Genomic DNA, 27,264 nt, shown 5'->3' with positions numbered 1-27,264 from the left:
ACCGGGTCAAGAGGACTCATGAGTTGGTGTTGGAACTCTTATATAGTGGGGTAAATTATTATATATGCTGAAGTGCTTTAAAAATAAAAAATAAAAAAGAGCTGAAATGAATAGAGTGAAATACTGTTAACTGATGGTACATGGAGGGGATTATAATCATTGTAATGAAGTAAAGTATATGATCTGTTGAACATAAAACTGATGATCTGCTCTGTAAACGTTCATTCAATTCACAATAAAAACTTAAAAAAAAAAAAAAGAGAGAGACAAACCATAAATATAAGAAGTCAAAGATGAAACGTATAAGGATTAAGGAATATATACCATGCAAATATAAACCAAAATAAAGCAGTTAAAGCAATAGTTGTTAAGTACTGCCCAGTCAGTTCTGACTCATAGTGACCCCATAACAGGGTTTCTGAGGCTGTACTCTTTGTGGGAGCAGAAAGCCATAGAAGCATCAGACAAAGCAGGCCATGAGAAAGAATATATTTCTAAAGATAACGAGGGCATTATGCAATACTAATTTATTCAATCTACTGGAAAACAAAAATCTCAATTTGTATGCACCTATCAACTTGGTTTCAAAACATGTAAGGCAAACATTGGCAAAACTTAAAGGAAAAAAGAGGTCCACAATCAGAAATAGAGACTTCAACAACTTCTCTCAATAACTGACAGGCTAATCAGACCAAAAGTCAGCAAAGACACACCATTTGAAAAACAAAATTAATGAATTTCACATATGTAGAAATAGAACAGCATTTTTATCAAGAGCTTTTACCAAAATCTATCATGTAAATCCATGAAGCAAACATTAAACAATTTTAAACATTCTAAGCTAATCAGAGTACATTTTCTGACAAGATGGGGATTAGACTAACAAATAAATACCAATTAAAAAAATCTAAAAAATTCCAAGATTTTAGAAACTAAATACACTCCTAAATAATCCCATGTGACTGAAGGCACCACATTAAAATTATCTAAGTATCCTTCTGAAGAAGTGGAAAAAAAGAACAAATTAAACCTAAGGAAACACAGTAAAGGAAATAATAAATATAATTTAAATTGTGATGGCAGTGGTTAATAAGAATTTAAGTAGTAAACAAATGTTTAATTAACTTCTACCATGCTAATGGGAGACTTTTCCTTAAGATATTTTATAATTTTAACTATGAAACAATAAAGAATACATAACAATAAAATCTTAAACATCACAACGCATTTTCCAAAGCAAGTGCTTTATGTTCCACTAAAATAACAAATAAAATTTCTCACTATCAAATTAAAATTTGTGTGAACATGTGAAATGTTTGGCATTTTAAAAAGAAGATACTTCAGTTATCTGAACACATAGCTTGTCTTCCTTATACTGTTTTAAATGCTCAATTGAAATATTATCTGCTCCTCTCCTGGTTTGATAAGGTCGAAATAAAAACATTTGAATGGAAGTGGATATGAGCAACAAGAAGAAATACAATAGTTTTAGGAAATGTTACTTTCCATTAAACTTTGAATTTCTCATAGTCTGCTTTCTCTCAGGCTTTGAAGTAATGAGCCTGTGGCCATTTCTAGGCTGTAGTTGTTTAGCGCCATTGAGTTAGTTCTGACTCGTGGTGATCCTGTATATGGTTTCAAAACCACAAGTGGTGGTTTCGAGCCATCAACTTGGTAACAATCCAATTCTTATCCTACACCGCTGCCATTTCTACAGATGTTGTAAAACATAGAACAGTCTCATTTAGTCACATGAAAAAATACTGTTGGTAAACCCTTTATTACAAAAACTATTCAATAAAGTTATCATCAAAGTTGCCTAGACTTGGATCTCAAGACAATTTTGTAAAGTATTTATGTTAACTATATAATATATGAAACACTATTTTAGAATGATTTAAAAATATTTCTTTAAATTTTATTATGAATCTTAGATTACTTATGTCCACAAAGTACTTCTTTGAATCATCTGAATCTACAAATTTAAAATTGGAAATTAGGAGTGGAAAGATAAGAACTATAACATATTTGATATATCTTTATCAATTTACATTCCATGAGCTCAGAGTCTGTGTGAGGCTCATAGCCTGAGGAAATGAATTTCCAAGCTTGACATTGTGCTGTTTTTAAGTGCCCTGGAGAAGGTTTTAAGTCATAGCGACTCTGTATGGAGCAGCTGGTACGTTTGAACTGTTGACCCTGTGGTTCTCAGCCCAGTGCTAATCCTGGCGCCACACCAGGAGTCCTGACAATATGAAATATACTAATAAATTAACATAATATCCATCCTTTTCATAGAGAAAAATCTTAAGGGAAGATCTTGTCATTGATAATCTTTAATAATAACAAATCTATTTCTTCATGTCTTGACTTATATCTGTCATTAATAAAGAATATGGAGTCCTGGTGTGGTGCTGCAGGATAATGTGCTGGACGGAAAGGTAAGTTTGAAGCACAAGGTTGACGGCTTAGATCCACCAGCTGCTCCTCAAAAACCTGTACACAGGATTATACAGGGTCACTATGAGTCAAAATTGATTTGACAGCACTTAACAACAACAACAATAAGCAATATACCCTTAGCCAAAGATTTTTGATATTCTCTCTATTCTGAAGTATTTTCCCAGTCTTTATTTCTTTCTTTAATGCTCTGGTAGCTTAGTAGCTACGAGTCAGGCTGCTAACCTTAAAGTCACCAGTTTGAAACTACCAGTCATTTCCACGGGAGAAAGATGAGGCATTCTGCTCCCGTAAAGATTTACAGCCTTGGAAACCCTATGCAGAACCAATTCCACAGCACGGTGACAAGATTGACAGGGTGCAGCATGAAATCATTATATTACCCATGAGAAAATTTAGTACTATTAATGATCAAGTAACAAAGGAGCCAACTTTGGGATGAAAAATATACTAACAGCTACAAAACTGATTAAATTAATTGCCTGAAAATCCATGACATATACAGCTAACTAGGAACTACTCTATCCTTATAGCTCCTCATTTTGTTCCTGGTGCAGTGCTGTAGGATAAGCACTGACATACTAACCACCAGGTTGGCAGCTCAAACTCATCAGCCACTCCTTGGAAACCCTGTAAGAGGTCACTGTGAGTTAGAACTGATCCAATGGCACTTAACAATGAGAAGTAGTTAAGAAGAGGGGAAAAAAAAAGGGAACTGTAGGCAGATTTAAGAGTTTTAGGGATTGAGGATCTTTATTGTTGTTGTTAAGTGTCGTCGAGTCGGTTCCAACCCACAGCGACGCTGTATAGGGTTTCTGAGGAGCAGCTGGTGAGCTTGAACCGCCGACCTTGCAGTTCAAACAGCTTTGCAGCCTGGTGCATTAACCCACAGTGCCACACCAGGATCTTTATATATACTCCTAATAAGGAGCTCTGGTAGCGTAGTGGTTACGAATCGGGCTGCGAACCTTAAGGTCAGCGGTTCGAAACTACCAGCCGCTCCGCGGGAGAAAGATGAGGCTTTCTACTCCTGTAAAGATTTACACCCTCGGAAACCCTGTACAGGGTCGCTATGGGTCGGAACCGACTCGAAGGCACTTAACAACAACAACAACAACTGCAATAACTAGTAGGATAAGTGGAGAAAAGTCCAATTCTATAAGAAAAGGCAATGCTAGTTAGCTGTAACTCACTACCTTTGAATGGTGGTGTTTATGTGCTGTGGAGTCGGTTCCAACTCATAGTGACCCTGTACAGGGTTTCTGAGGCTGTAAATCTTTATAGGAGCAGAAAGCCTCTTCTTTCTCCCACAGAACAGCTGGTAGTTTTGAACTGCTGACCTTGAGGTTAGCAGCCCGATTCGTAACCACTACGCTACCAGCAGTCCTTGCCTTTGAGTAAAATTTCAAATCATAGCAACCCTAGAGAACAGAATAGAACAGCCCCATAATGTTTCCATAGCTGTAAATCTTTAAAGAAGCCTATTTTTCACCTGTGGTACAGCTGATTGATTTGAGCCACCAGCTTTTCAATTAGCAGCCACTAGTGGAGCCCTGAAGGAGCTCTGGTAGCATACTGGTTACGAATTGGGCTGCGAACCGCACGGTCAGCAGTTCGAAACTACCAGCTGCTCCGCAGGAGAAAGATGAGATGTTCTGCTCCCGAAAAGATTTCCAGCCTCGGAAACCCTGTACAGGGTTGCTATGAGTCGGAACCAACTCCATGGCACATAACCACCACCACCAGTGGAGCCCTGATGTGGTGCTGTGGGTTAATGCACTGGACTGCAAAGTCGATTTGAACTGAAAAGTTGGCGGTTCAAGCTCACCAGCCACTCCTTGGAAACATTCTACAGGGTCACTATAGGTCAGAAGTGACTTGATGGCACTTAACAACAGTAGTTAACATGGACTCCTGGTGTGGCACTGCAGGATAATGCACTGGACTGAAATGTCAGTTTGAACTGCAAGGTTGATGGTTCAAAGTCACCAATTGTTCCTCAGAAACCCTATGTAAGATCACTATGAGTCAAAACTGGCTCAACGCCACTTAACAACATGCCAAGTACAATTCCCATAGTTAATAAAAAGTGGTTACCATTAGTAGCATACACACCTGAAGTTGTGAGAATTAGTACATAAAAGATTGTATTAGCAGCCTTCATATAGCTATTGTTCTAAATTATGATTGAGGTAATATAGTGTAGCCAGAAGTAGTAGACAGACACTTTGCAATTTCTATCATTTCCACTTGGTATTTGCAGATAGGAGTGGGTGAGTGTTTACTCTGAGAAGAGTGCTGTAGAATAAGTGTTCAATTTAAAAAGTGCAAGAGAGTATCTAGTGGGGAAAAACTTGTCTTTCAAGAGATTATTTTATAAGTGAATAAAGATATTTTCTAAACTTTCCTTTGAATAACTAAAAATCCTGTATGACCAATCCTTGACTCTAACATCATGTTTTTTAAGCAAGCTGGTAAATAACTTTGACCCCTATTCAGCAGAAAGGGTATAATTCATATAAAAAATAGCTACTTTTTGTCATGCCATGCACAATTCCCGTAGCTAATAAATAAGCTGGCGAATCCATGCTTAGAAAATTCTACTGCTGAAATTTAGCCAAAGTCACTTATTCCTCAAGTCCACTAAAACTTAACAAAAATGTTGCTGAATCTAGAATATACATAGAATATGAAAATAAAACTATGCCATGAATACCATCTGAAAGCAGTAAGACTCTACCTACCTCTCTCCTTTTAATAATAAATTTATCTGGAAAAAAATAAAATCTGAGTTGTGAGGACAAAGAGCCAACTTTCCAAGTTTAAAATAGATAGTATTTCAGAGTTTCTTTAAAGAGTCTCTGGATTGACTTAATTCTACTTTATACTTTGGATTGCATACAATTCAGAGTAAATATAAAAGCTGAAAATAACAACAACATATTAATATTCTTTAAATACTTTACAACCACCCTGTTATATAGGCATTACTATTTCTATTTTATAAATAAGGAAACTGAGGCATAAAGAGATGATGTGCCTTAAGTCATACATGTCTTAGGAGAGAAAAGCAAATTTTAAATTCAGGTCAGTCTAAGATTGAAGCTCATGGTTTCAACTGATTTGCTGTATTTGCCATCCTATATATTCTGCAAGCCGTTTGAACTGCAGGTTCGGCGGTTCAGGCTCACCAGCCGTTCCTCAGAAACCCTGTACAGGGTCGCTATGGGTCAGGATCGACTCAATGGCACTTAACAACAACAACAACATACTCATAAAATACTGGGGATAATAAAGATGTAAATCATCATCTTAAGTATCTATGATAAGACTCTATTAGCTTTCTCATTTCTAAGCATCAGATTTTAAGGTAAAATTAAAACATAAGGGCTTCATTTGAAGTCATACCACCCAAAATGTAATCGTAAAGCACTTTATTATTTTATGAAGAATGAACGATACTGATATAACTTCATTTTAGTTACTAAACAATTCAAAAGTATCCATAATAGCTACAAAAACACTAATCGATGATCGTCAATATTCAGTAGGGCTTCTTGAAATTCTGTGTCACATTTATCATTCAGAATTAGAAAAGTTCATTATGGATGTGATTAAATATTATGGAAAACTTACTTTGTAACCTTCGTGTTGGGCTCTCTCCATGCAGCTGTCGCCGAGGCAAATACGGAGAAGGGTGGGGGAGTGGCAATGAAGAGACATCATGGGTCTGAAGTTTGTACCAATGTGGCTCATCATCTAATAATGCTGTCTCTAATTCAATTAAAATCTATAAACCCAAAAGACAAAGCACTGTTATATCAGCAATATAAGAAAATTCTCTTAAATGGTGTTATAACTCTTAAAAATAATCATAATATGACAGTAGTGATGTTATATAATATTATATATTGCAAAAATGTCAGTATTTAGATAAAACAGAAATGCTTGTTAAGATTTTACTAATTACATTGTTTTAAATATCAGAGACATTAATTTTGGAAATCCTTGACTTCTACAGGCTGTTAAATTTACCACTACAGATACAACAATAATTTAAAAAGTCTACAATAATAACTATGTGTATATGAATTGATCATTTAAAAATTATTTTCTAAGTCAGACATAAAAGACTGTTTCCCACCCTTTGGCTTTTGTGAATAGTTTTACAGTGCAAACTGACATTCAAGTATCTTTGCATCCTTGCTATCAGTTCTCTAAAGTACATGCTTAGGAGTGGAATTACTAGGTCCTATGATAAACCATATTAAATTACATTAATTAATTTAAAACAGCCAAAAGGACCTTGAGCAAAAGCCATCTGAATTTAGAGACTGTTTAGCATATTGAACACTAATGCTCAAAGAGCAGATGAATTTTGAGATGACATCAAGGACATCATACATGAAAATAGCAAAAGGTCATTAAAAAGCAGGAAAGAAATCAAAGATCAAAACGATGTCAAAGGAGAGTTTGAAACTTGCTCTTGAATGTGGAGTAGCTAAAGCAAATAGAAGAAATGATGAAATAAAAGAGCTGAACAGAAGATTTCAGAGGCCGGTTCAAGACAACAAAGTATTATAATGAAAATGCAAAGATGTGGAGTAAGAAAACCAAATAGGAAGAGCAAAATGAACATTTTGAAAAAACTCAGGCCTCCGTTTGCAATAGTGAAGGATTCTATGAGCAAAATATTGAATGATGCAGCAATTCTCAAAATCAGATGGAACGAATACATGGTGTGACTGCATCAAAATTAATTGGCTGCTGTTTAGACCTTTCAGGAGATAACATATGAAAAAGAACCAATGGTATTGAAGAAAGACATTGAAGCAAAACTGAAAGCACTGGCCAAAAATAAGGCTCCAGGAATTGACAGAACACCAACTGAGATATAATAACAAGCATATGCAATTCTGGATGTGTTCATTCATCTACACCAAGAAATCTTGAAGACAGTAATTTGGCCAGCCAGCTAGAAAATGGCAATGTGTGTGCCATTCTAAAGAAAGATGAACCAATAGAATGAGACTGTTACCAAATAACATCATTAATACCACACGCAAGTAAAATTTTGCTGAAGATCATTCAAAAACAGTTGTAGCTGTACAGCAAATGGGAACTGTCAGCAATGCAAGCCAGATTCAGAAGTGGATGTGGAATAAGGGATATCATGACTGATGTCAGATAAATCTTGGCTGAAATCAGAGAATACCAGAAAAATGCTTATCTTTGCATTCAATATGCAAAGGCATTCAACAATGTGGATCATAACAAATTATGGATAATATTATGAAGAACGAAAATCCCAGAATACTTAATTGTACTCATGTGGAACTTGTACATAAACCAAAAAGCAGTTATTCAAACAGAACAAATGGATGCTGCATGGATTGAAACCACAGAAGGAGTGTGTCAGGGTAGCAACCTTTCACCACATTTAGTAGATCTGTACACTGAGGAAATAATCCTAGAAGTTGGACTATTTGAAGAAAAATGTGGCATCAGAATTGGAGGAAATCTCATTGTTGTTAGGTGCCATCCAGATGGTTCCAAGTCATACAACCCTATGTACAACATAACAAAGCACTGCTTGGTTTGGTGCCATCTTCACAATTGGTGTATTTGAGCCCATTGCGCTGCAACTGTGTCACTCTATCTCGTTGAGGGTCTCCTCTTTTTTTCTGATCTTCTACTACCAAGCATGATAACCTTTTCAAGGGACTGGTCCCTTCTGATATTATTTGTACTTTATGTGAGATGACATCATTCTTGCTTCTAAAGAGCATTCTGATTGTACTTCTTTCAACACAGATTTGTTTGTTCTTCTGGCAGTCCATGGTACTTTTAATATTCTTCTCCAAAACTATAATTCAAATGCTTCAGCTATTCTACTGTCTTCCTTATTCACTGTCTAAGTTTCATATGCATATCAGGTGATTGAAAAATATCATGGTTTGGGTCAGGCATACTAATTATTAGTCTTTAAACTGCATCTTTGTTCTTTGAAAATTTAAAGAGATTTCTTTTGCAGCAGATTTGCCAAATGCAGTATGTATTTGATTTCTTGACTGCTGCTTTTATAACCACTGTTTGTGGATCCAAGTACAATGAAATTCTTGATGATTTCAATCTTTTCTTTGTTTATCATGATATTGTTTATTGGTCACCTCAGCAAGAGACAGATGTGGTAATCTACTTCTGTGAAAATGTACAGCATTGAAATCCCTACGAGGCAGTTCTACTCTAATCTATAGTGCTGCTATAAATTGGAATCTGCTCCAAGGCACTGCTTTGATTTGATTTTCTTGGTTCAGTAAACTAACATGATTTACACAATAAAATCAACAAAACCATCTATTTGCGAAACACAAACTAATCTTTCATGAGTCAATGCCGGGATTTCTGCAATAAGAATAAACATGTAAAATTTTTGAGAGTATTTAGAACCACTCTTTTGTATGGCATCAACAAGGTCTACTTTAAAGTGGTAGTTAAAATCCTAAATATGCTTACTCTTTTTAGGTACTGAAAATATGAAATGTTAAGGCTAATAATAAATGAAAGTATCTAGGACAGCATAAATCAGATAAGCTATAAAACAATTCCAGATACCTCTCCTAAGAATTCACTTTCCTCCTCTCGAACTCGAGCTTGATCCCAAAGAGTAATCTCTAGCATTCGTTCTCGAAATTCTCTTCGGTGGACTGGAGAATAAATGAATGTTTGATTCCATTTGGGTTCCAATGCCTTCTTTACTGTCTTAGTTCTTCTCTTGTTCTTATCACTATGAAAAAAATTTTAAAGAAGTGTATGAAGTTATATAAATGAGTTTAACACTAAGTTTTATTCATTGTAGATATCTCAAGAAAGAAGTCAAATGACATTTTAGAAATTTACGATAACATTAGAAGTATTATAATCTTTAAAATCAGTATTGAAATGGATATATAATTATATCATAATTTATAAGTGTCTTCATAATAGCAGTACAGAAGCAAGTCTAATTATTCCAATTGAAAACGTCAGTCTTTCTCAACATCTAAATAAAACATGACTTGAAAATATTAAGTCAACATCGGAAACCTTTAAAATGGCAACTGATGAATAATATTATTTATATATACACTGTTCACTAGGACCCCTGGTGGTGCAGTAGGTTACAAGTTTACAAGTTGAGGGGCTAACCATAATGTCAGCAGTCAAACCCACCATCTGTCCCGAGGGAGAAAGATGAGGGTCTTTGCTTTTATAAAGATTTATAGTCTCAGAAACCCAAAGGAGCAGCTCCATCTGGAATCAACTATAAGGCAGTGGGTTTTTATACTATTTACTTAACTTACAGAAGACTTCTTCTACAAAATGTCTAGTAAATTGTGCAGTTCACAACTTCATATCTATATAATAGCTAATGAGCAACTATAATTCACATTTTATCAAATTACTTTATTACACAAAAGAAATAGGTATTTGTTCATTTAATATTTATCATATCCTTAAAATCATTATAAAATTACTTCTATGTGAAATAGTTACTATAATATGGGTTGGAAATGCAAACTAGCCATACTAACAGATGAGACTTCAGACTCCCAGATTTCTGTCCTTTTTTAAAACTGCACATTTTTATCAGTAAGTGTTCTGGACTATGTACTACGTGCACATTTATTAATGATGTATATGTATTTATTAATACACTGCATACTAATATATTATGTACAGTTGACCCTGGAACAACATGGGTTTGAACTGCATGGATTCACTTATATATGGACTTTCAAAAACCAAACAAAAACGTCATGTGAAACGATCATCATCTGATCTTCAGAAAATTGCATATTGCAGTCAAAAGTGATCGCTCGTGTTTCTTGAGTGCTTTTCATTGTGTTTGGTGTAATGTCATAACCATGAAAAACACCACAGGACTCTTATGAAGTGCCACTACTGATTCTGGAAGTGCTCTCAAGAAGCAAAGTCAAGACACAACATGAATAAGTTGATATATACTTGAGATTGAGGCTTGCAGCTGCAGTTGCCCACTGTTTCAAGATAAATGAACCTAGTATAAAGTCCACTGTAAAAAAAAGAAAGAAAGAAAGATTGAAAAGGAAATTAATGAAGCTGTGACTGCAACTACACCAACAGGTGCAAAAATCGTGCACTCTTTGCAAAATACCCTTTTATCTTGTACAAAAAATGCAGCTTTTATGTGAGTGCAGTATGTAATACATATATCATACAAAATATATGTTGACTGTTTAAGTAATGGCTAAGGCTTCCAGTCAACAATAGGCTGGTTTTTGGTAGTCAATAGTTAAGTTTTTTGGGAGTTGAAAGTCATATGCAGATTTTCAAATGTGGCCCTAGCCCCCACATTGTTAAAGGGCCAATTGTTATTTTGGGGGGATATATATATATATATATATATAATATATATATATATGTTGTTGTTGTTAAGTGCCGCTGTCAAATTGGTTCCAATCCATAGCGACCCTGTATAGGGTTTTCAAGGAACGACTGGTGAGCTTGAACCACTGACCCTGTAGTTCAAACAGCTTTGCAGTCTGGCACATTAACCCACAGCACCACACCAGGACTATATGGACATTAAAGATAAATAATAAATTTTAATATTTCTTCATGAAACCCTGTGTATTGCTCCAAACATCCTCTAGGTTCTACCTATTGTGTTTTGGAGATCACTTCCCTAACTTATTTGAAAGGATCAATGGCTAAACAGAATAAATGCAATCATCTAGGGAAGGGAAATTTAAGCTATCTTCCCCTTAACCAGTTTGATAAAGCCTACTGGATATCACTGGACACTCTTATTTAGCAGGTGGTGATACATGGTTGTACGCTGTTGAGTCAGTTCTACACATAGTGATCCTGTTTAGGGTTTCTGAAGCTAAAAGTCTTTCTGGGAGCAGAAAGCCTCATCTCTCTCTTGCCGAGATACTGTCAGATTCGAACTGCTGACCTTGCGGTTAGCAGCTCAACTCACAAGTCACTACATGACCAGGGTTCCCTCTTATTTTGCCTTATTTAAAGTAAGAAGTGTACAGACAAGGAACTCTAATTGGACCAGTATTAACTGCCCAAAATTCTCTCAGCACAGCACAACTCTAAGAAGGGAAGAAAAAAGTAAGGAAGAGGTAGAGTATCTCATTTGTGGCAACTTTAACACTGCTTCTTCTACTAGAGCTAGGGTTTAATGCTTAACATAGATTTGACTAGAGTAATCAAGAGTTACATTTCCAGAGCATATATATTAAATTTTATATATTATTGATACTTTCTGTTGACTCAAAATCTAGGTCTCCATTTAATTTAATTTAGTAATAGCAAGGAGAATGTTTTCAGTCAAATTAGCAAATAAAGAAATATATTTTAAATGTTGTTGTTCTTCTTAGACTAGCAATCAAATCTATCTCCAGATATAAAAAAAAAAAATACACAGAAAGCCCAGTTATTTTTTAGAATATAGAGCACATTAGAATATATTATCCCATTGACACTGAATCGGTTTTCACTCATAGTGACCTTGATAGTGGCCTTGTACAGGGTGTCTGAGGCTTTGATCTACAAGAGCAGAAAGCCACATCTTTCTCCCATGGAGCAGCTGGTAAAAAACTGCTGACTTCTGGTTGGCAGTCCAGTGTTTATCCTATAGTGCTAACCAGGGTTCCTTTGGTGGCTATGTGCCACCAAGTCAGTTCCGACTTATAGTGACCATGTACAGGGTTTCTGGGCTGCAAATCTTTACAGGAGCAGAACGCTTCATCTTTCTCCCATGGAATGGCTGGAGGGTTTGAACTGCTGACCTTGTGGTTGGTTATCAGTCAAGTTCTTATCCTATAGTGCTACCAGGGCTCCTTAAGAGCACATTATGTTGTTGTTGTTGTTAAGTGCCTAATCAGCTCTGTTTAGGGTTTCTGAGAAGCAGATGGTGTGTTTGAACTGCTGACCTTGTAGTTTAAACTGACCTTGTGGTCCAGTGTATGATACTGCAGCACCAAGTAGGACTCCATATTACACAATAAGTAATTTTTCAAATGACTTAACTTTCTAAGCTATCTTTCTTTAATATAGCCTCACTTTCCTCTCTAGGAATTCTTATCAATCAAAAGTTACTCCTTGTTTTCTTGTGTTTACCCTGCCAAGTACTTTTTCTTCCAGAAAAAAAAAAAACTGTCAATGAAAATGAAATTAAATGGAATAATTCATACTGAAAATATAAATAAATTTGCATTCAAGTGTACAAAGGGCAATATTTTGAGATGACAGTTTCTGAATTAACCATAGAATACTTTACTCTGTTAAAGACAAAACCCTGACACAACCCAATGGACAAATTAAGCTATCTAATGCATCTAAATATTTTTAAGTTCCTGATAATTAACAAGGAAATTCATCTGGGAAATCAGCTAAGAGGGAAAAAAAAAACCAAAAAAATAAATAATGCTCACATTCTTTGTTTTGAAAAAGATGAAGACTCTACATTTAAAATGTAAAGGAATGGTTAGTAAGAGCTTCCTTCCCATTTTCGTTCTATACAATGTGCTCAGGAAATAAGGTCGGGATTATGTAAAATAAGATAAAACTACACAGTGATCATTAGGCCAGATAAAACGTTAGTAATTTGGAAAACTTTTAATATTCTAAACACACACACACAAAGTATTTCTCTTCAAAGGTTTGAGTGAGTATAAAGACAAGTTATATGCGTACATAATCGCTTACATGAAAACACAGCATTTCCTGCAGGTTTTCACTATGACTTTCCAAGGATGGTAAGAGTAGTAAACCATATGTGCTTGGTTGACTTAGATGGCAGAGTAATTTCTCTGTAACATCTGTCATTCAACTAAAGTTTTGTTGTTGTTGCTTTGGGATCAGTTCTGACTCACAGTGACCCAAGGAGCAACTGGTAGGCTTGAACCACCAATCTTGCAGTTAGCAATTTAGTGCTTATCCTACAGAGCCACACATCTGTTAAGTCTAACCAACTAAAGTTTACGCTAGACTTAACAGAATCAACTCTTGGCAACCAGCAAGAGTTTTGCAACATCTTCTTCCTCTCAAAACGTGTTGCCCTACAAAAGTCACTTAAGTTGTTAGAGATCAACTTTCTTCAAGCAAAGTTTAAAAGAAAAGTTTTATAGTAAACCATTTCTAATGATTTGATATTGTGATACCTTGACAGATTCTATGGAATTTGTTTTATAACTTTTCACCCAAAACACATATTAAACGAAATGTTAAGGTCTTTATTAGTCGTCTATTTTCTTTACTTTTGTCCTTTTCTTTACTGAGAAAGTTGTTCAGATAATACTGTGGCGTCTAACTCAAACCTGATGACATTTTACTTGAACTGCTGTTGTTGTTAAGTGCCATTGAGTCGGTTCTGAATGACCCCATGTCGGGTTTCAAACCCTAGTGGGTTTGAACTGCCAAACTTATGGCAGTGTTATTCTACAGTGCCACATCTGAACACCATATAATGTTCTAAATTATAATAGAACATTTACTTGGAATAAGCAACTAAAAACAAAGTTCCAAAAGGAGTCAAAACATGATTTAAGATCACATCTGTGGTCAGCCACTTAGAATTTAAGGAAAAAAATGACCAAACTTTAAGTAACACCCTGCCCTAGAAACCAGGGATAGAGAAAAACCAGGGAAAGGGTAATGGGTACCTTTATTACCTCCTTCCTCTCCAAGGTATCTAATGAATTGTTCCTGAGTTTTTACATGCTTGATGTCAAGAGTTATTGTTGTTGTTATGTGCTGTGGAGTCGGTACTGACTCATAGCGACCCTGTACAGGATTTCCGAGGCTGTAAATCTTTACGGGAGCAGAATGCCTCATCTTTCTCCCACGGTACAGGTAGTTTCGAACAGCTGACCTTGCAGTTCGCAGCCCGATTCGTAACCAGTACGCTACCAGAGCTCCTTATTAGAGAATTTTTATTATACTATTCTCAATCCTAACTTCTCTATTTAAATCACAGCAGAATAATGCCATATACATCAACTAGAGTGGACACAAACAAATGATGCTTGAAGAAGTTGATTCTGAGCCCAGTGATAAAAGTTTCCTTAGTGACATGCACTGATAAAAAACAAAGCATATGTGTTAGTTTTACAGAATATAATGAAATAACACTTTGTAAGAGGAGATAAAAATTACAATTATGAGTTTTAGTGCTATTTCCAGCTTTTCACTTTGATAGTTTTTGTTAAAAGAGCATTTGGTTCAAAGGGACACAATTTTAAATTATTTTGATTAAAAAAACACATAGATTATTTTAAGTAAGAATCCACACATGACTAAAAGAAATATAAATAAATATATTTAATAAACATTTGATATGTTTTAAAACAATTTCACTGTAATATATCCTCTCAAATTATTTTGATTCTTAGAAGGCATTATGATTATTTGAAACTTTAAAAATATCTGTCATGCTGTAGAAATATAATAAGTACAGAATTGAAATATCCACTGTGATTAACATTTTTCCACATCTTTATAAGAACATTTATTTTTGTTTCTTATCCCTACCTTCTATCTGGTAGAAAGTAAATTTTAACATAAGGATTCCTTGGCCTCCCATCTTCCCTGGAAGGGAGATCCTTTGCTCCCAAAATTGTAACTATTAATTGGTGACCAACCTTGTCAAACCACAGTTTTATCTGAAAAGCAAAAATATTAATTTATCAACTCAAATATTTACTATCATAAAATAATGTTTGTAATCCCAATCTCCACCCCAGTCTCTTACACTAATATTAGCACAGAATATAAATTTCACTTAGTAAATTGTGGTTAGTTAAAATAAAAGGATATACTATAATAACTTCAATGAATAGAAAAATTAATTCAGATAGTTTAATTTGACTGATCACTCCTTTAGGCTTTTGGATTATCCTAATTTTACTGCTTGCTAGCATGCATATAATAATAAATGCACATAAAATACCATAACTAATGACATTATATGCAATTATTGCTCTACATCTTTCTTTGTGCAAGAGTTGCTATTGTTAATCTTAGTTCCCTATGATTACTGATTTAAGAATAAATTCTCAAAAATTATTTAGAAGATGAAAATTTATATAACATCCACAGGGAATTTTTTAAGCAACGGTTTTATGTTGTTTCATAGCAAATGCCATTCAAGGATTATAGGCAAGGAGTAATTACTAGTAGCTTTAGTCAACTGACTCCTTCACTCTGTATTTAAACTACAATAAATTAATTTTGCACACGATTTTCTTACAATGACACAGTTTCTTTTTCTTTTGTGAAGCAAACATATCAAATCCTTAGAACAATGGTATTTTTGTTAAGTGACATTGAGTCGGTTCCGACTCACAGCGAGTCTGAATGGAGTTTCTGAGGTTCATGTTCGCCTGCAGAATGGCTGGTGGGTTTGAACTCCCAACCTTGTGGTTAACAGTCCAGTGCTTATCCTACAGAACCACAGCACTCTCATATAATTTGATCTGAGAAAATGTAAATAACTTCTCTATGCCATAGTTAAGGATTGGAACTTCACATTTCAGCTCCTAAATTCATTTGACAGAACAGGTTCCCTCCCCTCAGGCACTCAGATTTCACACCATCATAAGTAGCCAGGTAATTCTACTATTGAAGAATCTATGATACCCTGGTATGGCGCTGTGGATTAATGAGTCAGACTGCAAAGCCGCCTGAACTGTAAGGTCAGCAGCTCAAGCTCAGGAGCTGCTCCTCGGAAACCCTATCTATACAGGGTCACTATGGGTCAGACCCGACTCAACAGCACTTCACAACAACAACAACATGACAACCTGGTTGTGCTCCCTATCTTGGTTCAGAAATCAGTATACTTGTCACCACTATCCTGAAACTGAAATAGAATTGGAAATTTGGGATTTGAGAAACAAGCTTGGTTATATATTAAATACTAATACTTGAGTTCCAATTCCAACATGACTTTCTTGAGTCCTTTACTTCATATCCTATAAAGTGATAAGTTGAGCAATATTTCTGTGTCAAAAAAAAAAATGGCCCAGAAGAGTATATAAAAACATTTTTATATATTTCTTTCTATATTTTTTATCAAAAAATTAGCCCTTTTATAGAAATAATAGTAAAAAAAAACCCATTTTTAAAGTTCTAATTACTAGTCTTTGTGTTGCTTTAAGTTTTTATGCTCAACATATTGTTGTGCAATAAACAGACAAAATAATGCAAAGAAGCCCTAGACAGATGTTTCTCAAAATGTTTTTCACAAAACCCTATATCAGTATCACCTGGCTTATTTAATAAAAAATTACAAAATTGGAGGGTTCCCCTGTTATCTACTGAATCAGAAGGCAGTATAGACATTTGCATTTTAACAAATCCTCCAGGAGACTCTCATGTACATTAACATTTGAGAATCACTTCCTTATACATAGAGATCAAGATCCTAGGTGTTAAGTGTCTTGGAGTCAGTTCAGGCTCCTAGTAACTGTGTATAGGGTTTGCCAGGCACAACTAGTGGGTCTGAACCATTAACCTTGCAGTAAACAGTCCAGTGCTTGCTTATCCTACAGCGCCACACCAGGATTGCACACAAAGGGCTAAGTAACCAGGAAAAAAAAACATTACTACCATTTAAATATTTGCTTGCCTAAAGTACTAGAGGATAGTTACAGATTACTATAAGAGGGGGAAAAATACTATTTTTCTGGCAAAAAGTCTGAGGGAAGAACAAAGAAAGCAAGAAATGCAGGAGTGTCTCATAGTATAGAAGATGAAACCATGACATTGTTAGAGAGCTCTACGGTTCCTCTAATCTTTGTGACTAAAATGAGATTCTTATGATATCTTCGATTCTTATGGCAATAAAGAGTTCAGGACTTTAATTTTTCCATGATATTAAAAATCCTTCTCCAAGATTCAAGACATGAACATTAAGTATCTGAAATAGAAAAATATTTTAAAAGGCTAAAAATAATTTTTCCACTTAGGAAACATAAATAATGATTATTTTTATTGTCAGACTAAAGCTCATAATTAGTATTAGCTAACTATTGCTGTTAATTTAATGGGTTGAGACTAGGATCTTATTATCTTCTCAAGCAATACATTTTGCTTCCTTAAAATCATTAAGATTGAGATATATTTTTCAAGTATCCTTTTCAGATTTTTTTATGCCATGGGAACAACAACAACAAAAAAATCATGTACTATTATCTATTTCTTGTAAAATAGACAATATGTTATTACATTAAATTATACTTTACAAATATTCAGAAACAAAATTGGTTTGATAGGAAATAGGAACATTTTAATTTATTGATTTTGTGGCTAAAATCATACTTTAAAAAATAAGTACTCTTACACTGGGCATTTGATCAATTGCTCTAATTTTTATTCCATAATAAAGGACTTACATTGAAGTTTTTAGTAGATATCCATTTCACATCATCAAAACTGGACTCTGTTATTGATAGATTCATTTTATCACATTCCTAAATATCTTGTCTGTGCTTTCAAAATGAATTGTTAAACAATATCTGTTGATACCCCAAATTTTAATAAATGCAGCTCTACAATTCTAGGCCTGCCATACTTTCGTTACACCTAAATTTCACTAATAAGCATCTTGATATCATTTAACTATATCAACATGATCATTTAACTATATCAACATAATTATCATTTCAACTTTTTCGTTTTCCTAAGTAGAATACAAGCAGCAGATGCAAATATTTTCACTGCATAGTATTAACTAGAAGAAGTTTATTTTTTTAAAAATATAAACAAATTAGTATTTTTAAAAACAAAATAACTTTTTTAAAACATGCAGCAAAGCCAGGGAAGCATACTACAACTATCTTTTTAAAATCTATATTTACATTACTTTACTATATAAGGATATCCAAATGAAAAGAGGCAAACAACTTGTACCCAAACGTTACAATAAAGTGAAATGAAATTACGACAAAATGTAAATAAAATAAGTCCAATAAAACTTATTTAGATTTTTACTTTGTTCTTTCAAAGTAACGTATTTTACAAAGGTTTAACTTTATATATAATATGAATAAGATCCATATTTTAAATCAGGTACAAATATATTTGCCAATCTCCTCAAGGAGTTATTGCTTGGAAAATGCAAGAGAATGTACATGACAAGTGATATAATGAATGATTTAAAGAGACACCAAACTTCAAATAATAAAGGAAATTATTAGTAGCACAGAATTAGCTATTTCTGTAAACCTCATATAAGTGGAATCTACATAATATCTACATTAAATGCCACTCTGAAACCTATGAGGTTGAGTATTCAGTTCAGTGTATAAAATTAATAAAAAGTTTGTCTCTTTAAATTTTTATTCAGTTTATAAATCCCCATGCATAATTGTATAAGCTGGTTCATAAAATGATTTAGAAGTCAATATTGTGGTTTGGAGCATATACCAAAAATATGTTTTCCTACTACGCATTTTCCAAAAACAAACAGATAAGGTTAAGACACAGCTTTAGTTTCTGTCAGGCAGACAAGGCCTTTACCTGAACCCTAGGAACAAAAGGCGTTGTTCTTCTACTAAGGCTTTGGCTCTGGTAAGCAAAATTAAAGAAAAAAGCAATAAAACAAAACCAAAAGGACAACACACTGCAACTAAACGTCCAAAAGTGAAACAAACACATACAACTATCCCTTATGTCCACATTTTCCAGGACAATAGTTACCTAAAGTAAGTTCTTCAATGTAATTAATGCATTAAATTTGTCAAAATGCTAAAATACTTTAAAAGTATAAAAATATGATAAAGTTTAATCCGATTTAAACAACATAATCAACATAAAGGAATTAAGACTAAATATTAAAAAAATATGTGGATTCATATACTCTGAAAAAAAAATATCGTAGACATACCAGAGGGTCTAGAAATGATAGGTTTTATCCTGAAACACACCACACAGAAACAAAGATAGTTCAAAACTTTGACTATGCATTTTATATTGGTACTAGTAAAAAAAAAAAAAAAATCCTGTGAGAGTAATTGTGTGGCTTTTCCAAAATAATTAAACATAACAAAAATAAAAATAATAAAAAATTACCAGGTTAACTTTAGGGTTTCTTAAAAGAAAAACCACAGTAAGAGAAAAGTATGTTGTAATGTACTCAGTTAATTAGTTGATTCATATGTTAGGAATGTGTACCCGGTTCTAGTATTTAATACCATCTTCAGACGTTTAGTATGTCCCAGCCAAGAAAACTGGAGCCCAGTGGTCCACATGATAAGTAGATGACTGTGGATCACAAGAGTCCGACCACATCAGCCACTCTGCAGGAGAAACATGACGCTTTCTGCTTCCCACAAGATTTACATTCTTGGAAACCCTATGTTGTTGCTGTTAAGAGTCGTTTCTGACCCATAACGACCGTACATAGGGTTTCCAAGGAGCGGCTGGTGAACCTGAACCACCGACTCTGGACTGCAGTCCAGTGCATTCGCCCACAGCACCACACCAGGACTCTTGGAAACCCTACACAGGGTTGTTATTAGTCAGAAGATATTCAACAGCACTTAACAACATTCAAAAACACACTGTTTACTACTAATCGCATACATTATTGGTGTTGTTAAGTGCCGTTGAGTGCATTCCAACCCATAGCGAACCTGTTTACGGTTTCCGAGGAGCAGCTGGTGAGCTTGAACCGCTGACCTTGTGATTCAAACTGACTTTGCAGTCCAGCATATTAACATACAGCGCCACACCAGGCCTCCATCATATATTAGTGACAAATAATATCTCATTTCTTATATAATTCTTTATAGCTTTCCATATCTTTCAAGCTTATTGTCTCATGGTACTTCTAACAAACATAGGAGGTAGTTGTTATTATCTCCAATTTGTAAATAAGGACACAGAGACATTATAAAAATAAAAAAAAATTAGATAAACTTTTTCTTTGGGTTTTGGTACACTGGTAGCGTACCATACAAAAAGCAAGACAATATAAGGGCAGGTAACAGACCTGTTTGGAGAAAATTACTTCCATTTCAAATTCTCAGAATAAAATTTTTAAAATGCCTCTGCTGACTTCTTGGGTTTTGTTGTTGTTGTAGTTCATGTTTAAACAATTTCTAAAAGAAAGCACTCGAACTGAAATATACTGTGTTACTGCATGTCAAGAGTTACATCAAAAATAAAAACTTTTGTATATCTCTGCATTTGAGAATGGATTTCAAGACATTTACTCTGTCCTCTCACTTAGATTCCATGATCTCATTCTTTACATTTCTCTTAGATAGCTCTCTTGTCTAATTGAAAGAAGGATAAATAAATAAAGATTTCCTACTTTTCCACTGCTATATGAAAACAGAAAGACACTGAGAAGGCTGCTTCCCAATCCAGCTACCATGAGATAGACACCATTTAAAACATACATTTAAAATGAACTCAGCGACACTAAAGGACAGACTAGTACTGCTCCCTAGGGGTTCCGAAGCTGTAAATCTTTAAGGATGCAGAGCAGCTGGTGAGTTTGAACTGCTGACTTTATGGTTAACACCGTAACTCACTATACTACCAGTGTACTAAACCCAAAGAAAAGTAGACCTTAAATATAGACATGATCATTCAATCATACAAATCATCTTTTTCACTTTTCCCCCAAATCAAGACTATCTCAAATATAAGCTTTCTTTTTATGTAGAGACGTCACCAGAAAAAATGGTTACTAAAGGTTGTATAGTTCCTTAGCAAATGGGAGAGGGCACGTATGAAAATCAGAAATTAACTAGGCATGTTGAAAGAAAGAACTGCAAAGGTTCCTTATTTTAAAATAGATTTTATTTCTACTGACCACTTACCAACTTCGCCTGTTTCAAACCAAAAATATTAAGAATAAGTCAAGATTTTGCAATCAAGTATTACACATTCATAAAACAAAGGAACTGCTTCAAAAAATACTATGTAAAATAGATAAATCCTTTCAGACAAACATACTTCTACCTTACAAAATTGTCTCAAACAAGCAACTCACATATTTTGGAAATCAAACTTCTGCTATATTCGTCTATATAAACAGATTTTGTTTTGGGCAGTGTTAGTAAATGAAACTGTTAGGAATAGTAAAGTATTATATGCCAGATCATAATTTACGTTAATCCACTTGTTTTATACATGTACAATCTGATAATATCTGTAAAAACACAAACTTCATAAAAAGGAAGAATTTTAATTATAAACTCGGATTTATTTTGCATTTTTAATGTTACTTTCTACTAATTATGGCACTATTATCATTAGAACATCCCTTTCATGCAATGCTACTGGAATAACAAGTTGTAGTAATGAGGTACAAAAGATTAAAAAACTAATACAACAACCAAAAACCCCTGTCATCTACAAAAAGCTTAAAACTTTCAAAGGCTTTGTAGCGTATATACAACAATTCTTTATTTAGTCCCTTTAATATAAAATGGATTATTTATAATATTTATAAACTTAGTCACTAAAAATATAGTCAGAAAAGGTAGAAAAAAAAGTAACATGGGAAAACATTACAACCATAAACTGACACAGACCCTGAGGTGAAATAAAATATAAAGGTCAATGAGACTCAATTGTATAATAGATTCCCACATCAAGAATGAATACTGAGAGACTTTCCTGCCATAAAAAGAATTGAAAGCTAATAATATGTCTTATCTTAATACCCTATCCAAAAAAAAAAAAAAACAAAAAAAAAACAAGCAAAGACTGCAAATTAAATAAATAATATTGAGAGTATTATGAAAGCAATCCTATAAAGAATAAAATCATTAAATAATGAAAGGACACAAATAGTAAAGAATCCAAGTAAGAGAGTGCTGATACTGTTAGGGTTCTTATAACTCAGGTGCCATACACCTAAACTCAAGCTGATTTTTTCATCAAATGTATTAGTGGTCCTTTCACAGTTATGCCTAGCGTAAAAGCAAGCAGCGGCGCAATTCAAGCATGAAAAGAAAAGGACTAAATTATAGTTTTAAAAAGTTATTATTCAAAAGTCTTGTTTTAATCAGAAAATTTGTTTTACGTGCATTTTTTTACTCAAGAAAATATCAATCAATGAATTGATATAAATATACTAGGAAGATCAGCTCACACACTATCCAAATGATCTCAGGAATCACCATTAGCAATGTCAGGGTCCAGGCCAGCACTGTCAGCCCAAGTAAAGTCTCACCAATAACAAAAATAACTGAAGGTCACAAAGAAGAAAATACAGACTGAGATGATACCTTGTGGCTTTCCAGTGTTTGTTTGTTTGTTTAATCTCACTCCCAGGAGTGGCACATATAAATACATTTTCCCAATGTCTAAATTACTAGAGCAAAACAAAACCATCTCCAGTCCAGCAGAAATAAGACTGAATAAGAAGAGAAATATTACATCAGGGAGGTGCTGGGTTATGTTTTCTGGATTTGAAGGATAAGATAAAAAGAATGTTTTATTAAAGTAAAGACCATACATATCTTGTTCACTGTTGTATTCTCAGTGACCAGAACTCTGCCTGACTTGGAATAAGAATTTAAAATATATTTCTTTTTTGTTTCTTTAACTTTTTATTGTGAATTGAGTGACGGTTTATGGAGAAGATCATCGATTTTACCTTCAACAAATCATATACTTTGATTCATCTCAGTGATTGCAATCCCCTCCACCAACAGCAGTTTCCCCACTTTCTCCCTCTGGGTCTTATTTCCATTATGCCTTTCTTCTTCTCATCCCTCCTGAACTCTGTCCATAAGTAAATGTTGCCCTTTTCATCTTGAATGATTGCCTACTCCTTGGTAAGCCCAACTTACTGGTGTTGTTATCTATATATACATTTCTACTGCTTGGATGAAAATTGGGCCAAAAGGGTGAGTTTCATCTCAGCCATGAAGGATGGTGGAAAACTATAGTCTCAAGCTGTTCCAGTCATTTCTGACCAGAAAGTCAGGTTCTTTTCTTTTTCTTGAGCTTTGAACCACATTGGTCTCACTCTATCTAGGACCTTCTAATGCAATCCCTTTCAGAGTAGTTAGTAATGGTAGCTGGGAAGCAACTAGTTTTTCTGGCCTGAGAGTCATAGAAACTGATGTTCACATGTTCCACTGGTCCACTGGACTATTTGATTATGTTGTTGTTGTTATGTGCTGTGGAGTCAATTCCAACTCATAGTGACCCTGTACAGGGTTTCCGAGGCTATAAATCTTTATGGGAGCAGAAAACCTCATTCTCCCATGGAACAGCTGGTAGTTTCGAACTGCTGACTGTGAGGTTAGCATCCTGATTCAGCATTTTCAAATTTTCATCACTCTTCTTTCTTCTGCACATGGAGAGACAAATAGTTGCACCTTAGATGGCCAATCATGAGCTTTTAAGATCCCAGTCCTTAACTTACCAAAGAAAGATGTAGAACATTGTCTTTGTGGACTATGCTATGCCAGCTGAGCAGTGTCCCCTGAGACTATGGTCCTGAGCCCCCAGGCTCAGCAACTCATTGTTTTAAGGTGTTTAATAATATATAGGAAATTTCCATCATTTTGCTTGCTGTATTGTCTAGCACATTCACAGGTTTATTCACAGCAAAGGTAAATACCCATGTACAAATAACCTCTTTCAAACCCTTATGTATCTGTAGGTATACTTCCAATCTCCCTCCCATACCTGTTCAGCCTGTGTGTCTGTTCATGTATCTACTCATATATACATACTCCAGGGTTGTGTACATAAAAAGTATTTACTTCTAACCTCTATAACTCTTGCATGCGTTCCTGTTTCCTCACCTGTCTTCAGCATTATTCTGACAAGCTCCCTCTTCATTTATATTGTCTGTGCTGCTACCAAAATTAACATAGATAAGCACTGTTAACCACAAGGTTGGCAGTTCAAATCCACCAGCTGCTCCCTGGAAACCCTACTGGACAGTACTTAACAACAGTCATCTAGGTAATCACTCTCCTTTCTGTCCCATGCCTTGTAACCACCAAAAAGTGTTTCTTTTAGCATGAAAACCATTTATTGAGTTTTCACAAGAGTGGTCTCATACAATGCTTCCATTTTTTTGATTGACTAATTTCACTCAGCATATTGTCCTCCAGGTTCATCAATATTTTGAGGTGTTTCATAAATTCACTATCCTTCAAGGTTACATAGTGTTCCACTGTGTGAATGTACCAAAGTTTGTTTACAGGTTTTTTTTTATTGAGGCTGTCTCCATCTTTCTGCTATTGTGAATAGTACAGCAATGAACAAGGATGTATGTATGTGTATGTATATATATATATATATACATACCTGCAGCAGCTCTTAATTCTTGAGGATATATCGCAAGTAGGACTGCTAAGTCACACTGTATTTCTATTTTCAATGTTTTGAGGATGCACAACACGATTTTTCACCGTGGTTGTACCATTTTCAGTTCCATAACCAATACAAGAAGGTCCCAGTCTCTCCACACCCTCACGAGTATTTAAATGTTTTCTGTTTTCTTGAACTTTGTTATTAATGCTGTGGTTTAACAACAACAATGGCTAATGATTATAAACATTTCTTCATATGCTTGCTGGCCACCTGAATTACTTCTTTGGTGACTTGTCAATTCATGTCCTCTGCCCATTTTTAAATTGGGTTGTTTGTTGTTTTCTTATAGTGGAGCTGTAGTTTTCTATAAATTTTAGATATTATTCTCTTGTCTAATATGCCATTGCAAAAACCTTTTTTCAAGTCTATAGTATCTCTGTTTACTCTTTTGACAAAATCTTTTGATTCACGTAAGTATCTAAGTTTTTAAGACCTCCCAGTGATTATTTTATCTTCTATTGTTTATGTGGTTTTAGTTATGTTTGTCCCTACTTTTTTCACTGATGATCTTTATACATTGTTGTACATTTAGGTCCTCAATCCATGTTGAGTTTGTTTTTATATATGGCATGAGCTATGGGTCTTATTTCATTTTTCTGCAAATGGATTTCCAGTTCTTGTAGCACCAGTTGTTGAAGAGAATGTATCTCCCACATTCAGTGTGTTTTGGTCCTTTGTTAAAGATCAGTTGATTGTATGTGGATGGATTTACTCCTGGGTTCTCAACTCTGTTCCACTGATCTATCTAAATATCAATGCACTAGTTCCAAGCTGCTTGACCACTGAAGCTAAGCAGTAGTTTTTGCAGTCAGGGAGTTAATTGCAATTTTGCTTTTTTCTAAAGCAATCATTTGTTTATCCAAGGTCTCATTCCTTTAAATATGAAGTAAATGATTAGTTTTTTTTATGTCTTTCAAGAATAATGTAGGAATCTGGATTAGGACTGTATTATATCTGTAGATTGTTGGGGTAGTGTTGACTTTTTCACAATGTTTAGTCTTCCTATCCATAAACATGCTATATCCTTCCATTTTTTTAGTCTTTTTTTTTTTTTGTTTCTTATAGTAATGTCTGGTAGCTTTCTTTATATAGGCCATTTGTTCTGGTTAGATTTATGCCTCAGTATTTCATCTTTTGTGTGGCTATTGTACATGGTATTGTTTACCTGATTTTCTATTCACAGTTGGCTTTATTAGTATAAAGAAATCCAACTGGTTTTTGTACATTGATCTTGTAACCTGTACTTTGCTGAATCTTTCAAAACTATTATCTAGTAATTTTCTTACTTAGCCTTTGGGATTTTCTATGTAAAAGATCATATCATCTGCAAATAGAATTTTACTTCATTTTTACAATTTTGGATGACTTTAATATTCCTTTCTTGCCTTATAGCTCTGGTTAAGACTTCCAACACAATATTGGATGAGAGTGATTATAAAAGACATCCTTGTCTGTTTGCAAAGGAAATACTTTCAGTTTCTCTTTATTAACAGTAATGTTGGCTATTGGATTTGTACATATGGCCTTAATTATGTTGAGGAATTCACCCTCTATTCCTATTTTGTTGAGTGTTGCATTAGGTAAATTTGCTGCACAAGACCTCTTTAAAGTGTGCAAGAGCAAAGACAGCAGTTTAAAGGACTAAGGAGTGCCTGACCCAAGCCATGGTATTTTCCATGTTGGACAGTTAATAAGGAAGACCATAGACAAATTGATGCATTTGAGTTATGGTGTTGAAAGAGAATATTACAAGTACCATGGACTTGCAAAAGTACAAACTGATCTGTGTTGGAAGAGGTACAACCAGAGTGTTCCTTGGAAGCCAGGATGGCTACAATTCGTCTTTCATACATTGGACATATTATACAAAGTGGAGGATAAAAGAAAAAGAGGAAGCCCCTCCCACACTGGATGGATTGGCACAGTAGCAGCAGCAATGGGCTCAAGTGTAGCAACAACTGTGAGGTCTGCACAGGACCGGGCAGTGTTTGTTCTGTTGTGCTTAGGGTCACTAGGAGTCAGTACCCACTCGATGGCACCTAACAACAACAACAACAATTTCATAGTATTGTGATCTGAAAAGATGCTTTGCAGTATTTGATGTTTTTAAATGTATTAATGCTTGTTTTGTGGCCTAACATATGGTCTATTCTGGGGACTATTCCATGTTCACTGGAAAATATTGTGCTGTTATGCTGTTGTTGCTTGTATAAGTCTATGAGGTCAAGTTGGTTGATTATGTTGTTTAATGTTTCTGTGTCTTTGTTGTGCTCATGAAGAACCTGTACATAGACCAAGCAGCAGTAATTCAAACAGATCAAGGGAACACTGAATGATTTCACATTAGGAAATATGTGTGCAGGGCTGGAATGTGTCACCATACTTATTCAGTCTATATGCTGAATATAT

At 34.6% G+C, this 27,264-nt stretch overlaps 1 protein-coding gene across 3 annotated transcripts in view; it reads right to left on the bottom strand.

The window, feature by feature from the left end:
- RIMS2 (regulating synaptic membrane exocytosis 2) overlaps window positions 1-27,264 on the bottom strand; it is a 738,459-nt gene that overhangs the window by 330,090 nt on the left and 381,105 nt on the right. For 2 of the 3 annotated variants that reach the window (XM_006830628.1, XM_006830629.1), the window contains exons 9-11: window positions 15,028-15,158; window positions 9,076-9,247; window positions 6,097-6,250 (exon numbers count right to left, since the gene is read on the bottom strand). In XM_006830628.1, coding sequence (XP_006830691.1) covers window positions 6,097-6,250; window positions 9,076-9,247; window positions 15,028-15,158 — 457 coding nt within the window. Of the gene's footprint in view, window positions 1-6,096; window positions 6,251-9,075; window positions 9,248-15,027; window positions 15,159-19,017; window positions 19,066-27,264 lie in introns of all 3 variants that reach the window. The other variant, XM_006830627.1, reaches the window with a different exon arrangement.

This window comes from Chrysochloris asiatica, unplaced genomic scaffold (genome assembly GCF_000296735.1).
Source record: "Chrysochloris asiatica unplaced genomic scaffold, ChrAsi1.0 scaffold00001, whole genome shotgun sequence".
Taxonomy (NCBI): Eukaryota; Metazoa; Chordata; class Mammalia; order Afrosoricida; family Chrysochloridae; genus Chrysochloris; species Chrysochloris asiatica.
The sequence above is the reverse complement of the archived record's forward strand: the minus strand, read 5'-3'. Positions and strand labels throughout refer to the sequence as shown.